Source organism: Misgurnus anguillicaudatus, chromosome 2, assembly GCF_027580225.2.
Source record: "Misgurnus anguillicaudatus chromosome 2, ASM2758022v2, whole genome shotgun sequence".
NCBI lineage: Eukaryota > Metazoa > Chordata > Actinopteri > Cypriniformes > Cobitidae > Misgurnus > Misgurnus anguillicaudatus.
In genome coordinates, this window is record NC_073338.2 from 19,560,100 (window position 1) to 19,578,566 (window position 18,467).

At 37.0% G+C, this 18,467-nt stretch overlaps 1 protein-coding gene across 4 annotated transcripts in view; it reads right to left on the reverse strand.

Annotated features, from left to right (window-relative positions):
- Nucleotides 1-18,467, reverse strand: part of astn1 (astrotactin 1) — a 356,183-nt gene that overhangs the window by 8,579 nt on the left and 329,137 nt on the right. For all 4 annotated transcript variants that reach the window (XM_073874209.1, XM_073874213.1, XM_073874207.1 and 1 more), the window contains one exon: nt 4,090-4,222. In XM_073874209.1, the coding sequence (XP_073730310.1) occupies nt 4,090-4,222 (133 nt within the window). The remainder of the gene's footprint in view (nt 1-4,089; nt 4,223-18,467) is intronic.

Consider the following 18,467-nt stretch of genomic DNA (forward strand, 5'->3'; position numbering starts at 1 on the left):
GTTGAAGATGTTTAAATATAAATTAGTTGACTAAAAAGTGGCCTGTACAAATATCCCCACATGAACATATGATTTACTATAGTAAATTGCAATAAAATAAAGTGTTTTTGAACCTTACTATAATATAGTATACTTTGGATATTATACTATAATATACTACAGTATATTACAGTTTGCTAGTGTTTTTTAACCTTACTAATATGTTAAATGGTATAGTGAACTACACTAAAACATGCTGGGTTATTTTAAACCCATAGTTGGTTCAAAAAGGGACAAACCCAACCCATTGGGTTGTACTTTATCATATGCTGGGTTGTTTCAACCCAAAATACTGGGGTGTTGTACCTGAGGGGCAACCTTCCGATCTCTCTAATGAAGCCAATACGGAAGTGACTTAAACTGCAATTCATCTACTGGCTGCTTAAGGCTGGCTCCAAAAGGGAGTCAATTCCCATAGACCTCCATGTTAAAAATGCCCAACTTTACACTAGAAAATAATGTTTACAGCCTGGTACAAAAAGTGTTTTTGGTCTATATAGCTAATTTTGCCCTTCATGACAACTGTGAGGGGGTGAATTTGTTTGTAACTCATACGTTTAAATTATATTAAGCCTTAAAGGAATAGTCTACTCATTTTCAATATTAAAATATGTTATTACCTTAACTAAGAATTGTTGATACATCCCTCTATCATCTGTGTGCGTGCACGTAAGCGCTGGAGCGCGCTGCGACGCTTCATTAGCATTTAGCTTAGCCCCATTCATTCAATGGTACCATTTAGAGATAAAGTTAAAAGTGACCAAACACATCAACGTTTTTCCTATTTAAGACGAGTAGTTATACGAGCAAGTTTGGTGGTACAAAATAAAACGTAGCGCTTTTCTAAGCGGATTTAAAAGAGGAACCACACTTCACGGCGCAACAGCACCCCTGGGAGCACTTCGACTCGCCTGAAAAGTCCGCTCCCCTTCTCCCTCTCATAATGGGAGAGGGAGGGTGTTACCGCACCGAGTCGAAGTACTCCCAAAAGTGCTATTACGCCATAAAATATAGTTCCTCTTTTAAATCCGCTTACAAAAGCGCTACGTTTTATTTTGTACCACCAAACTTGCTCGTATAACTACTCGTCTTAAATAGGAAAAACATTGATGTGTTTGATCACTTCTAACTTTATCTCTAAATGGTACCATTGAATGAATGGGGCTAAGCTAAATGCTATCGAAGCGTCGCAGCGCGCTCCAGCGCTTACGTGCACGCACACAGATGATAGAGAGATGTATCAACAATTCTTAGTTAAGGTAATAACATATTTTAATATTGAAAATGAGTAGACTATTCCTTTAAACTTCTGCATAATTAAGGGCATGGCCGCTTGAGTGACGGTTGAACAGCCACTGCTGTCACAAGACTCGCGCTAGGCGGGCGTGGTTTCACCTTAGCTTCACCCATGTCCCGCCTCTTTACCCATTTTCGGTTTTCCGCGAGTGATTCGCGGTGACACGGGGCCAAGATGGCGACAGGCAGGCAACGCCCACTTTAAGCTTCAAAAACGATCTTCACAAACCAATGGGTGTTGTCACGAACACTACGTCCATATTTTTTACGGTCTATGGTTTTAACCCATTGTTTGATATAAACATTTTCTGGGTTAAATTAACCCAATGGCTAAGTTTGTGCCTTTTTGACCTAGCGATGGGCTGAAAATTGTGATTTTTTTTATTTTTTTTTATTAAGACATAAACAATAACACAAACATGCTTTTAAGGGTTTTAAATGACAGTAAAAGTATGTTCAACGCAATTTTTTGGCAATTTGTACGCATTTTATGAGGTGTCTAATTTATATGAATTTATACGACCACATATGTACGTTTTTGTTTGATTTGCCTTTACCTCCATGATGTTGGGGCTAGAGGTGAGGTTTCATAATTGTTTTTTTTTTATGATATTGTTTTTTATGGTAATCGTACATTGGCCAACAAGGCCCAGATAGCACAGGTAGATCTGCAATACATACAAAGAACTGGAATACATCTGGTGTGTAAAAACATCTGATAAAGGTCTTAATGGGGTAGCACACCGGACGATTTTATGTCTGCATTTACATCTCATTGTACTGCGGCGTGTCCTAAAAGATGTCATATAGACATATCAAAGATGTATGCAAGACATTTTTGATTTAGAATGTATGTAAAACAGCTCTTTCTAAAGGGGGTTGCACACTGGACGAGAAGCGCAGTGCCGTGTCGCGTCTAGAACAACTCGGAGGTATCGTACACCAGAAATTCACATTAAATAGCGCAAGCTTAGTCGCTTCTACTTCAAAATACAAAATATACGTTAGCAGCCAATGTTAATCAATAACGATTTGGGACAAATACGATGTTATTTAATGTTAAACTATGTGAGTGGTGCTCTGTGGCGTGACAGCGATTGAGCAAGTGTTCTTCGCTATCAGGGGAGGCACTGTACTGCAATGGAAAAAAAACACATGCAAATAGAAAAACCCCCAGCACATCCAGAAAACATCTTCATCAGTTTGACAACACATGCGCGATGCAAATGTTCACAACATAAACAAATACAGAAACGCTGTGCAAGCAGAACAAACGACAAAGGTAGTGTTTCTGGGGGAATGCATAAAGTAATACACTGGTCTGGAAAATGTTTCGAGCCATTTCTCAATCCGAAGGCTGCATCATCTGGAGGTCGCATGTGCAGGCTGTATACCTCATCAAGCCTGGATTATTATTGAGCATTACATTCGTAAGTCATAAATATATTACAATAATTTACAATTAACTAAGAATAACAGTAAACTTTATAATTGTTAATATTCTGAAACAAGACCGTTTTTATTGAAAATGCAGCCTACAAATTAGACCCGAGGAGGTTTCGTTTGAGAAACGACCAACATTTCCCAGACCGGTGGATCGCTTTTTGTGACCCCTTAAAACACTTCCGTTGTTGTTTGTTTTGCTTGCGGTGCATTTCGGTATTTGTTTATGTTGTCAGTATTTGCAACGTGTTTTTGTATTAGTTTGTGTTGCTGTAATTTGCAGCGTGTTCCTGTATTTGTTTGTGTTGTCAGTATTTGCAGTGTGTTTCTGTATTTGTTTGTGTTGCGAGGATTTGCAGTGTGTTTCTATTTGTTTGTGTTGTGAGAATTTGTAATGCATTTCTGTATTTGTTTGTGTTGTCAGTATTTGCAGCGCGTTTCTGTATTTAAAAAGTTTTGTTGCAAAACGAGATAACTCCATTTATTTTCATAAATCTCATTTTTTTTGTTGTGCATTCCAATTAATATCAATTCAACTGCAGTTGGTTTGTTTTGATTTAAACCTTCATAACTTAAAAATACAGCTAAGTAGCACCATAAAACAAAATAATAACATTATAACATAATAATAAACATGTTTTGACAAACATTTTGCAACGACAATCTTCATTTGTTTGTGAGGATTAGCAACGCGTTTCTGTGTTTGTTTGTTTTGTGAGGATTTGCAATGTGTTTCTGTATTTGTTTGTGTTGAGAATATCTGCAAGATGTTTTCATGATTTGCTGGTGTTTTTTCTATTTGCATGTGTTTTCTTTGGTTGTAGTGCAGTGACCCCTGCAGGCCACTAAATACGTGTATGTTTTTGTACAATTCATTTCATACTAATTCATACGAATTATATAAGTTATAAAATCCGTATGAATTCCTGTGAGATCAGGCTTGATATGTTTTACAAAATTAGGACAAAAATATTTATGATTGTCAAACTTGGTCATACCCATAGCTCATGTGATGAACTACACCTGTGGTTATTATTCTGCTAGGACACCTGTGTGAGCCTGTGGAGAACTAAAAATGACCTTGACACCATTTCGTAAAAAAAATTTCCTAGAAAAGAACTGAAGTATACAATCATTTGTTTACAGATGCCATACATTTACCATCTAAACCAATAGGATTCTGACATTTTAAAGCACAAAATGATCCATCCAAATTCTTTTTGAGGCCAGTGTATATAATATGGAGTGTATGTAAACATATATGTTTGGTATTATACTTTTAAATGCATTATACAGCAGCGTGAAACTTACATGTATGTGGTGTCTGGTTCCAGGCAGCGTATGATCAATGGAATAGAGGAGAGGGGATCAGGGATGTCCCCCAGCATCACACATGGAGATTTGGCCCCCGACACGATATCATCCATGAAACTCAACATGGTCTCTGTGAGAAGGAGAAAATTTTGTTTAACATAAATACACAGTTTCCAGGACCTGATAGGTCTTTTTAATCTCTGATGAGTGTCATGCTGTTTTTTCTGTCAACAAGACATGTATAACATCCTGTTTGTTTGTTTAATAAGTATCTGCAATCAAGAATGATTAATGATCTGAAATTAGGACCTGCTGAGTTTGGAAAACAAACACCTCGCTTTAAAAAGCATCAGAAAACGGCACCGTCTTCTATGAAACTCGTCCATAACTGAAACATTGAGCGGCTTCACGAACAAGGAATGCGTGAGGGTTTTCCTCACCCTGACTTTGACCCATCGATATATAAACAAGTGTTTCCCTCATTTTCATTTGGAACACTTGGAACCTTCCAGAGATGGAAACCCTGCGGTTTGGACATTTTGACCGGGAGAGATGCTAGTGGTTTTATTTCGCACGAGACTCGTGACCCAGATCAAGCTGCAAGTGTCAGCCATCTAAAACCCAAATAAAGAGCCCATACAGAAGCTACATGTGCAGAGCCTGTTCTTCTAGAAATAGAGGAGAAAACTGTTTGCCCAGCTGGACTGACATGAGGAGGAAGGCTTCTTGTGCCTTTCATAGCAAAGCGAAACATCCCGTCTGTGGATGGGAAACCTTTTAAAAGCGGTGGTCACTCTGCAACTTTCCTAAAGTCATGGTCTTCATAAACACCAGGTCACGAGCCAGAATAAACACAGGAGAGGAAAAGTGTGTGTGATTATGTGCTTAATGTCACTATTCAATATTTACAGTGCTTGTGTGCGAAGAGTTAGCGTGGAGGGAAGCAACACCTGCTCTGACATTAATGAAAAGTGACATTGTGGCAGTCAAGGTCTTTGGGTTGAATTTACACATGTCTGCAAACTCAAACAAAATATAAAATAAAGGTAAAATTATGATAGATTTTACTTTATTACTTCTTATCTTTTGCTGATTCTAGTTCTGAAGCCAACATGCAAAACTAATCCTATAGGACAAATTTCTGTAACTGGACTTTTGAATCTTGAGATATAACTAAAGATAAAGTCCTCGTATTTCCTATGTAACAACAACTCTCTTACTACATACAATGAAAACAGTTCAAACATTTTTTGTAATAAAATTCAAATTGTATTAAACTGAATCAGTTTTAACTTTACTGTAGAAAGCCAAAATCTCAATATCGCAATGATTGTCCAGCATCCCAGTTAACCTTCCGTTAAAGGGATAGTTCGGCCAAAAATGATATTAAACCCATGATTTACTCACCCCCAAGCTGTCCGAGTTGCATATGTCCATCGTTTTTCAGACAAACACATTATCGGATATTTTAGAAAATGTTTTAGATCTTTCAGTTAATTAAATGTGAAGTTACGGGGTCCACGACCCCCAAGTCCAAAAAAGTGCATCCATCCTTCACAAAACAAAACCAAACGGCTCCAGGGTGACAAACAAAGGCCGTCCGAGGGCAATCCGCACGGTGTTGTTGTAGAAACATCCATATTTAAAACTTTATAAACCTGAATGCGGACGCGACTAAGATGGCGGCGCTACCGGAAGCTAGTTATTTACGTTAATAAAGTTTTAAATATGGACATTCTTCGTAACTTCACATTTAATCAACTGAAAGATCTAAAACATTTTCTAAAATATCCGAAAATGTGTTTGTCTGAAAAACGATGGACATATGCAACTCGGACAGCTTGGGGGTGAGTAAATCATGGGTTTAATATCATTTTTGGCTGAACTATTCCTTTAACCAGTTTTGACTTGATAGATCAGGTATTGGATTCATGCAACAAGACTATAATATTACAAAACATTGTCTTTCATGCACATTATGCAAATGCTAACATTATTTACAGTTAGTATTTATCTTTATACAAAAGTACTTGGCATTTCTCTTTCATCTCACATGGCACAACGCTTTGGCATTGTAGTCTAGTTCTCTAGCAACGCTGTTACAGACAAGAGGCTTTTCATAAGCCAGTAACAATGTGTTCATGACACATAGCCTCTCTTGACAAATGGTGATATGAAAATAATAGTAAGCTAAATAAAAATGCCTATAAATTCATTTTTATCAAATCCATAAAAGTACAACAGTCTTTTATAATGTTCCATCTCTATGCCCTATGTCTCATTTTTCAGCAGGAAAGACCTGGCTTGACATGATCACACCACAACGCCTGACTGCCCTCCTATAAAATGGAATTGGCTTTGACCAAATATACTCTCTGATTCTTATTATTGTTTTAACAGATCAAGGCCAAGCAATTTCTAAGAATTCAAGAATCTCTTTTTATCCAAGAAAGTTTGAGAATCACCAACACTGCCTTATAGGGGGCGTGCACACCAAAGCTTTTTTACGCGGCTGAAAACGCCCGGCGGACGCCGAATGCCAGCTTTTTTTTTAGCTGACTGCCAGCTTTCATCAGCTGAGCATTTTGTTTATCAGTTGTTGAATGATGCGCCAGTTGGTTGTTGTGATATTGGTCCCACCCCTCCTCCACTGTGATTGGACGGCCGTGTGAGAACTGACATTGACGAACTAAGCTTTTCGCCCAAAGTTGAATGTTTTTCAACTCTCTGCGCTCAAAAACCGTCGAGCACCAGCTTTCAGCGCAGAAAAAACGCCAGCTGCTGGCTTTTTAAAAAAAAGCAGCGCTTCCATTGTAAACAATTGAAAACATATGTTGGCGTAAAAGCTTTGGTGTGCACGCTATTTTAGAAAACAACACTGTCACATTTTTGTGGCAAATACAAAACATTTTAATAAAAAGAAACAGTAAATAAAGAAAACGTTACATAACATTGTTGTATTCTACACAGTAAAAGTGATAGGTTGAATTGACTTGCAAAACCAAGTTGTTTTAACTTCATGCGGCATTTTTTTACAGTTTACTGTGTTTTTACATACAAAACATTTATTAATTTGTCATCATTTATTCACTGGTCTTAAAATAGTCTTTAAAGTTTCCCTAACTTTTATTATGATTTAAAAGAAAATAAAATCTCAGCTATATAGTTTTGGTTAAACAGTTAAAATTCTTGACGTAAGTACACTGTAAAAAATACTTTGCTGCCTTAAAATTTTTTGTTGAATCAACTTGGATTTACAAGTCATTTCAACTTACTATTATTTATCTTGACTAGACATGAGTTGTTATAACTACAGGTGAGTTGTTATAACTTATAAAATAAAGTTGACTTTTTATCAACTATATTTCATAAGTTGTGAACACTCAGCTCTGTTGACATGACTTGTAAATCTGAGTTGATTTAACAAAAAATTTTAAGGCAGCAAAGTTTTTTTTTACAGTGTATTGTGAATAAATTAAGAGAGCATAAACTTTGACTGAAATGAATGTGTCTGTGGTAAATGCTGATCCATCATGTAGAAAAATATTTATTTCTCCTATTAAAACTGAAGTCTCTATTCAAAACAGACAGATGCACTGGATTTGTGTCAAATGGATTCAACCTTACGCTTTCCACAATATTTGCCATATGTCTATCCTAAACTAAACATTTCAATAAACAAACACACTTTCACATCCAGCGCAGGAGAAACTCCTTTTTCAACAACCTGAAGAGCTGGAGGTTTTACCAGTGCTATTAAACAGCAACAATGTGGTACCGGCACACGTGGCAGCCCTGCAAAATACCCCACAAACAACATCTGGCCTCAGTTGTCGTCTTTGATGAATGGAAAGCAGGAGATGGATAACAACGGTTTGTAATGTATCAATTCTTGGCATGTCCACACTAAAAATGATTAACAGACTTGATCTCCCACGCGAACATGTTGTCTCTTCGGAGGAAAAGAGGATATAAAAGGTTAATTGTGGCAGGAGAAAGGTGGTTGTCAGCACTACGCTGAGTTTACTTGGATGGAAATAAAAGGTAAAAGTCTTTCATCCGCTTTCGTTTCCGTGCAAAGAGCGTATGATGGGGATGCTACTTTTGCCATCTACGTCATAGCGCTGCTCAGCTCGATTAAATTGTGATATATGCTCTTTTCGACAATCTGATACAATTCAACTCTAGACAGGAACCACCAGGTGATAATACTTAGCCTTCATGTGCTGAAAAGGCAAGAAATTTGCCAGGAAGACAAGTTTATATACCGAACGTGACTAAAAGCCGACCGCACCAAAGAAACCCAACAACGATTGCAATGGGCAAAGAAAGCTAATATAATGGAAAACACTTGCAGAGGACGCATTTCAAAAAACAAACAAAGCAAAAACATACACTACAAACCATAGACTGATAAGTTCAGAGTACTCAAAACTTTTGTGGAAACTGATTACCTAAACACATTTAAGCAAACCAACTACACATTTTTAAAATAAATGATATTTATAATTAAAATTTAAACATTTATACTTTATTGTATTTAATATTTAAGTACAATTTACTTAAAACTCCTATTTATCATTTATTTTTTGTTCACAAGTCACAAAAACAGACTATGTGACTCATGCAAAGCATTGTGGGTACTGGAAATCCTCCTCAACCAATCGTGTTTATTTAAGATTAAACAGAATTAAATTTGCAGTGCCAGACTCCTTAACTTAACTGGCAAATTCAAAGCCATAAACCTCATCACAACCCTCCAAAAGTTTGTAACTATTTGTTGTATTAAAATGACTCCGTTTGAGTTGGGTTTACATTATAACTACTTGAGCTATATATCAAATACTATTTAATCGTAATAATGACATATTGGTATCATATTTACATCTGAAATGGGATGTTTTATTTATTTAAGTTTTAATAAATGACTTGTTTAATTGTGTCATTAATGCATTTTGCAAAACAACTGCATTATCCTATAAAATTAATGTAATTTTAAATTCATTCAGTATATAAACAACGAAAATGACATAAGCTATAGCCACGTGATTGATTTTAATGTTCGATAATGATTAAAAAAATTTGTAGATAAAATTATTAGAGGAATGGATTATTGCATCAAATTTTATTTGATTCCGCACCCCCATGAACTCTGGTGAAGTTTGGGTTTGTACTAAGATGAATCCAGAAATCTACTAATTTAACGTCGAGACGGTCACATTTTAAACCATACATTTTCTACACAGAGGTTAACTGCACATTACTGTACTGGGGTTTGGAAATGTTGTGAGCGTTTCTTACACGTTTTAATTCCTCAGATAGAAAAATGCAGATGAAACAGCAAAGAGCTTGTGAGCGCTCAGACGCTAATGACATCTGCGACTGCGCTGCATTTGCCGCCAAAATAAAGTAATGTAACACGATCAAAGCGGCGAAAATCTCCAAAAAGTGACTAGGATGCAGCACAGAATTGATAATATTGTGCATATTAAACCAATTAAAAGACAAGTAACAGATTAATGGACGCTTCTTTGATTTTGAGGTTGCATGCAAAATCAATTTGGCAAAAAAAAAACAAAAAAAAACAAGGGAGCACGTGCCCCCTCAGTTTGAATGGGCATGACACCTCTGCTATCATCTATTGGCTACCAAAGGTTCAGGTGACTAAGTGAGGTGATAAATGATGCCTTCACCATACGAATGTGAATTCACCATCAACATAAATTCTGCAAAAATGAATTTACCCTGATGTTGATTCAAACATGACTGAGAACATGAACAAAAACATGGTACAAAATGTCAGTGACTGGAAGTATCAGTCCACATTCATTTTAATTGTAAGAAAAAACTTTAAAATTATTATAACACAAAACCAAGGAAAGTATACAGGTTTTAAACAACATGAGACAATTCTACCAGGATAAAATCTAAAACAAATGTAAGAGTCTTATCAGTGCAGAAACTAGAACACAAATGCATCTACACTCTTAAAAATGAAAGAGATTAAAATGTTCTTCACAGCAATGCCATAGCAGAACCATTTCTGGTTCCTCATTGAACCATTTAGTCAAAGGTTCTTCAACCTTATTTTTACTGCAAATACAGTAACCTTTTGTAAAACATAAAAGTTATTAAGTTAAAGGTTCTTTGTGGAACCATACACCCAAATTCTTCTATGGCATCGTGAAGCAACTTTATTACTAAGAGTATATGAACTCTGAGGATGAAATTAATTCAGTGATGTATGTGTTCACGTATATGATGTGTGGTACTCATGACATCATCATCTTCCTTAATAAAGCATCAGGGCCCTTGAGTTTCTTTAATGGGTGGAGACAACATGTTTTGATCTTAGAGGAGCAACTCCCAGGTGCTGCTGGAATACAGTGACGTGTACCTTCTGTTATTCACTGGATATTATGTCCAGCCAATCACACAGGTGCAAATGATTTATATAAGACACACACATTGGATATAACACACACACAGAACTGAAAATCTGATTCTTGAAAATATGTAATTTATAATTTAAGCGTGGAAACTAACAGAAAAAAAAAAACATTATGACACCATAACAAATATGAAATATTTAAGATTCCACACACTTTCTAGGTCAGCAATAAATATCGAAATGTGTAACAATGACCATGTAAACATATCTATTAAAGCGTGTAAGATGTTCAGGTTTTGCATAAATTCCATATATGCTTTTTATGTTATGCATTTAGCAGACGCTTTTATCCAAAGCAACCCGTGACCTTTTGTGCAATTAATGCAATACTCTACCACAGATTTGTACAGGAGCACAACTTTCAACTTTGGGTTTTAATATCGCACTAAAGAAATAATTTGTACCACTGTAAAGGCATAATATGGAATTTATGCCACTAACAGTCGCTAAACAACAATGATAGGACTGTCGATAAGAATCGATCATGACGTAATGAAATAAAGTTTTAAAATTGTTACATTATAATGTAAACCCAGAGTGTGGCTTGATAGAGTGGAATGCTAGACGCTTCAGTTACTATTTCTCCATACGGCAGGTCGATCAGATTCATATGATGTGACATTAACTCATTCCCAAAATGCCTTCTAGGAAAATTTTCTTCTAAAAATATATAAACATACAAATGAAAAAAAAAAACAGATCCTTTGCTTTCAAACAAACAATAAACAAACAAACAAAACGGGAAAATAAAACGTTTCATCCTATCTATATTTTTTCCTCTCCTTATAAACTCTTAAATTTGGGTATTTTTCTTTAAAAAAAATTTTTTTAGCAAAAAGCTGAAATAATTGCATTTTTGTTAGAGATCAGATTCAGAACGATTATCAAAACAATCAAAGAGATTAAAATTAGTAAATAAGGTTTTGGCTTCAGTTTTTTCATACATTGGGTAAGTGCGCCATCTAGTGGATATTGCAGATTATCATAAAAATTCATCACGAGCACGTTTTTTTACTAGTCAATGGTGGGAAAGAGTTAAAGAGCAATGCAGCAAAACTGCTTTTGAATTGCTCTTGTGATACTTTAAGGCTGTTTACACTTGGCATTAACATGCGTTTTCATTGATCAGATCACAAGTGGACGACGTTACTGCCAGGTGTAAATGGTGTTCAAAACGTTTTGAGCTCGTCCACTTTCGACCACATTCAGAGGTAGTTGAAAACCCTTTCGATCGGATTGCTTTTGTAGTGTAAACGCACATGTGGTTAAATGTGTTTGAACAGTCACAAGAGAACACCTTCTCTAGCCCATTTATCTAATCTGAGGTACTGAACACAATGCTTTACGTCTTTTTTGACTTCTGGCGTGAACATACGGTGAACAGCACTATTTTTAGCCTTTCATTGATAAAACTCAAGCGGCTGATCTCCGTAGTTTCGTTTTGAAAGCGTGTGAAAGTTGCGCGATCCTATTTCATCAATTGCGCTGAAAATTTAGAGAAAGCTCTAACATATACACATACAAAACACTGTGCAGCATGTTTACTTGCTAAACAAGCAGCAGACTAAAACATAATATTAGTTCGCGTCCATATAAACTCATAATTACTCCTGCTTGCGTTTGAATGACAGCAGAGAGACTCGCCCACCGTCTCGACAGACCACCCCCTCATAGTATTCAGGACAGAAGCGGTCGAAAGTGGACAAAAGAGACAGATTTAAATAGCAGGTGTAAACGTGATGTGTCTCTCTCGTACACTTGTGATCCGATCGATGAAAACACATCTTAATACCAAGTGTAAACAGCCCCTTTGATGTCATACGCCAATTAGTCTGCATGGTGTCACATGAAGTCAAATGGTTTCTATCGCAGCAAAAGCTGAAACCGAATATAACTTGTATATGACACGACTGATAAGCGACCTTATGAATAGGTGCTTGCCCAAATGTATGTGCCCACACAAACATACACATGCACATACCGAGTGTGAATCAGTGAAGATTTGCCATCTCCTCACTGCACCTGCCTGCACTCCAGAACTTCACCCTGCACATAGACATCCTATGAGATCATTTAACAGGAACTCCGCGGAAACATTCCACATGAGTGAATCTCCGTCTTTTACCTTTCCTGGAAAAAACATGTTTCTGGAAGCTCTTTTAATACTGGCGAGGTCCATCCACTTTTACTAGGGGAAGTGTGGCACCCTGTTTGCCACTCGTGGCACAGAGTCTGTTTACGAGCAGGACGTTATGACTCTCTGACCCCGGAGTAAACCCGCCTGTTATTATGGGCTCAGAGCCCTGACATCAGTCTGGCGAAAGGACCTGTTTGTTTTCACAGCGTGTCTGGTCGGGGTGAGATGACTTGAGGCATTTCCCATTTACCCGGTTCCCACCACATGAGAGAGAAAGCGACTGTTATGATGTCACATTGGGCGTCTGATTCCTATTAAGTGCTCGATTGGTACGCTTATGCAGTGCAGACTCAGACAGTATCCAGCATTTTTCACTTTTATGAGGACATATTTTTCTTACCATTTTAATTTGGTTTGAAACAACTGGCCGGTCCTCACGTTGGATGCACTCCACTGCAGCACAGCGGATTTTGATGTATATGCTGTTTCGAGTTTCACCGAATGTTTTCCCTTCAAGTGGATTTTAGTTCTGTCTCAATAAACACTTCACTGTAGATACAGGTCTCTGCACAGGCACAAACTATTACAGAATGTATCAAAAGTTTGCTTTAGGTAGTCATGTAGCTCAATTTGTAAAGTATTGTGTGTGTAGTGTAGTCATGAGTTTTATGCCCAAAGAGCACACATACTAAAAAATGTGTACATGTATCCAGTGTTGCCAGATAGAGCTGATGATTTCACGCACAAAATCACCCAAAATATTTTATTACACAGACACACATGCTCTTTAAGAGACTATTTCAAGATGTTTAATTCAGAGTATAGGCCAGTGGTCTCCAACATGGTGCCCACACAGAGTCTATGAGTTGCCCACCACAGTACATTCTATTAATAGCCCCAATTTTAATATTTATTTATTACATATTTTACTATTAACTTGGCTTCATCAAACAGCAAACATTGGAACAATTACGGGACTGCTGCTATAACATTGCTCCGGTGACGCGAGCTCATGCATTGCTTATGCGTGCCGTATGAATGCTCTAATTTGTTAACATGGGCAACAGCATAAATATGCAATATCAATGTCAAATAACTAGCACAGTTTTATTCTGTTACTCTCAATCATTTGCATATTAAACCACATTTTAAATGTCTTGACTTCTTCACTTCGTATTAGGGGGAGGCACCATTGTGTAAATTGGGTGGAAAGGGAGGCCTGCTATCGTAAACTCTGAAAACCCCTGGCATACACAAGCAACACCTGGTACAACAAGTCCTGTGCTATGTAATAAGTGCAAACGAAGGCCAGGTTTATTTAAGATGTTTCTTATGAGAGCTAAGAATAATGTTGTGTTTTTAAATCACTTTCCCGACACATTATAGAGTACATTCAGACCCTTCCAATAAATGCTGAAGAGTTGTTGGTTCTGGCCACTTTTAAAGCAAGGGCTTGTAAAGAACAAGGTGTTACGGATGAAGGAGAAAAGAAAAAAAAGACACAACTGGTTTGCAGCAAGACCTCTGCCATCTCCTCATCAATCCCCTTTTCACAATTTCACATTTGGACTTAATATAACATGATGTTCTTTTCTGTTTTAACAGCCACCAGGCATCTGACGTCCAAATTGGATGGGGAACACGAAGCCGCAGGAGGGCGGATGCTGGGCAATGCCTCTAAATAAAGATGACTGAAACAGAGAAAGCGTCTAGATGCGACTGGAAAGCCAAAGGTTGTCATGGAGAAAATACAGGTTGGTTTGAAGTCAGGCTTAAGCGAAATGAGATTAAATCTCTTATAGACCTTGAGATTAGGTGTAAACCTTATTTACTCATATTATTTACAAGCAACGGGGCTTAGCAACCATTATAACTTTTATGACTGTTCCTTTGCCTTTTCAGGGGAAATCATCGTTTTTAAGTGCTTGACTTTGTCTGGCAGCAGTGCAAGGAAAAAACTGTAGCAGGTCACATAAACGACATCAAAATGCAATGTTTCAATACATTACACAGTTAGTAAACACTTCAAATCTATAATAACTTATTGTGGGATGTTTCCTTTGTGACAACTGACTCCACATACTGGTAGCAAGTGTTTCTGGTGTTCATGCAGGGTTGTTTAACGTGCAATTTTCCTTTCATCCTGAAAAGCTTAAGTCCTCAAGTCTTGCCACATACGCCTTTTTCAGCAGAGCAAGTGATTACATTACATTTAACCTAAAGCTACAGGATTTTCGGCCCGCATTTACCCAATTTTCACTGCCCTGATCATATCATGAATGATCGACTTTTTGAAATAGTGTATGGGAAACAATCTGCTGTGTGTGTCCGGTAGAGAAAGCGGAAGCGTCCTCGCGCGAGCCGGCCGGAACATTTTGACATTGACCCGGAGTTTGCCTTGATCCATATATAAGGCACTCTGGATTATAAGGCGCACTTTCATTTTTTGAGAAAATTAAAGGCTTTTAAGTGCGCCTTATAGTCCGGAAAATACGGTACTCGATCAAAAATGGAGTTGAGTAGAGAGTAAAAGTTGCTTATATTTTTGATACTCAGTACAAGTACAAAGTAGCCCAAAAAATACTTACAGTAACAAAGTACATTTACTCATGTACATTACACCTCTGGCATTTTTGTTGCTCCAGATATCTCTGCCTTCCTCAAACACTCAGATTTTGTACAAAGATCATCGTTCTGGAAAGAGCAGTGTCCTCTGATTGGCCAGCTAACCAGTGCTGTGATTGGCCTGAATACCTCTGACGTCAGCCGGAAATGTGACGCTCCTTACCATGTTTGTAAGATTAGCTCACAATGCAATACTGACAGGAGTTAATATTGTCTTTACTACCCTATCAATATGAGTCGAATCTAATGTATCAAAATGCAGATGACCAAACTGATCGATCAACTTTGCCAGCGCGGCTTGAGCAGAACATAACAGATTGGTAAGGTAAAGACAATAAAACATTAAAACCATGTCTGCATTTGTGATCATAGAAACGACAAACAACAAGCGCTACTCTGCACTGCACAAAACTTGCGTTTGAGTCATGATTTGGTCAGTAGCAATTTTTTTGAATATGAAAACATAGACTACACTCAGGTTGTAAGTCAGAAGCAGGTGGAATTATGATAATGACCGTCTTGTCCACGCAGCCCAGTCTCACGAAATTTCACGATATAGTCACGTAACTTTTTGATTTTTTTTTCGTGATATTGTCACAAATTTCTGTGTTTTTTCATGATCGTATCACAAATGTCATTGTAACGTATTGGTTACTCAACTGTTTTGTCCTAATTTCTTACCTTTGTCGCTTCGGTTTAGGGTTAAATTTACATAAAATGACATCCCTACCCAACTCTAACCCTAACAAAAATCAGAAAAAAATTATATTAACCAGTACTTAAAGTGACATCTTAACGCAAACACCAAATCTAACATTAAAACGAAGCGACAATGGTTTGAAAATAGGAAAAATCAGTTGAGTAACAAATACACAGTGTTGGGGAAAGTAATGCATTACAATATTAAGTTACTACCCAAAAAAGTACCTAATTGCGTTACTTAGTTACTTTTCATGGAAAGTAATTCTTACGTTACTTTTAAGTTACTTTTGCGTTACTTTTTGTTACTTGGCTGAGGCTTGATCTCTTGCAGGCCTTGCAGGTGTTTTTGATCGCGAAAATGTCAAGCTCTGGTCTGCCATCTCCGTTTCTAACTCAAACTGTTCGCGCTAATTCTACGTTAATATGTTCAGATTAATTCAGTACATTATTTTCTTTTTAAATTGAATTAATTAAACTGAAAAGTAACTCGCATTACATTTTTTTAAAAAGTAACTCAAATATTAATGTGTACATTTATAAAGTAATGCGTTACTTTACTCATTACTTCAGAAAAGTAATATTATTACGTAATGCGCCTTACTTGTAATGCGTTACCCCAACACTGCAAATACGTGACAATGACATGTAAAAATAAAATTGTGATACAATCACGAAAAAACATCGGAAATTCGTGAAAAGTCACGAAAAAAGAATCAAAAAGTTACGTGACTATATCACAAAACCTTGTGAGACTGGGTAGGTCCATGTCAACAGGCCCAGTAAATACACTGTTGCCTGCAATCCTTGTGTTCATTGTTGTCCAAGAAAAGAGAAGATAATCATCCTTTACTTTGTACCTTTTGCATATCGTTCACATGTTCTAACACACACTTACACACCAAAGGTAATGTAAAATCATGAATCGCATAATTGTTGCTCTTTAAAAACAAGAGCTCAGTAAAACACAGTGTAGAAAGCTGCTAGCTTACTAGCTAGCAAACATTAAAAATAATAATAGATTTTGTGTCACATCTCCCTCTGTTTTCATCCGCTACCCGGCAAGGTGACATGAAGGGCACGGCAATCTTAAAAATATCTTCCACGATGTTCAAATTTTGTAGTGTGAAGATGTTTTAGATTTGAGAGAAGGAAATCTGTCAAGATATGTGTGCTGCAAACAGATTTCATAAACGGTCAGAATTTTAAAAATCCTTTACTGTGTGCCCAACTTAAGCAAAACAATCAATCGATCAATCGGTTAACCGTGCGTGTTCTGCGTCCTCATGAAACATAGGTCAACTATTGAAACTTGTTTTAAAGCTTGTCTGACTGAACACACGTTTCTGAAGAAGCATTGATCATCTTTGTGAAAAATCGATTTCAGCTCTAGCCTGAAGTGGAATAAAATCTCTCTGAACTGCTGCGGAGCACAGTAGCTCCTGCAGTAAGAGGAACAATGGGACTCAAGGGGAAAAAGCGCTAACTGTAGTATTAAAGGGCCTGGCTGAATAAACATAAGTTTGTCTGAGGTTGGTTATTGTTTGAATGTGCCAGGCTGTAAAAATAAGGGTTCAGCTTTCACATAGTGTCACATAGACAAATTTGTTTTACTCAGCAAGCACTGGCAGAACCTTGTAAGCGTCTGAAAAAATGTAGACAATATGGTCTTCATTCAATATCACGAAGTCTGATAAATGAGACTTAGAATGAACATACAGTACATTCATCCTGTTCATGCTGAGATTTGTGATGTGCATGGACATATTTCATGTGATGTTTTTTATGGCTGTGACAGAGATTTGACTCGCATACAGTAAGTGCTGTCAAAAATATTTCACTTTATCCACAATTCCACAAATACATCAATGTCTGAAATGTGAAAAATAGAAAAATCATAACTTAACACAGAGAAAGAACATTTTAAATCCTTTTTCAGACAATGTACATTTGGGATTATTAATTATGTCAGGGTCATAGATGAGGATACATGTTAAGCTAGTTTCACCAAGTTGGACAAAGTCTTGGAACAATCATCTAAGATTAAATTTTTCTAGGTAGGTGTGCTTAGATGATCCAGCAACATCTCTTGCTGTGCATTACCATTATGGTGAAACATATTACAATGACTCAAATGCTGCGAGCATTTCAAGACTTCTTAAACACCAGACTTTAAGTTTCGACTAAAAAAGCTTATTTGTGTCCACAAAATCATGCAAAAGCTTGCTTTTATTCTGTTTGGCAGATGTAGCTTTACAGATCCTTTTATTATGTGTTTTTGTATCTCTAGACTGTTCTGCTGTATTTTTGATTTGGTTGACAGATGCATCTTTATCTACAGTCTTGAACTTTGGAGCAATCAATCAGAGTCATTGCTGTTTTTCTCATAACTTTGGCTTAAATGATTAACTTGTCAAGTAGGTTTCTCGGTGTTCCAGTATGGCTTATGGAAGCGGACAGTAG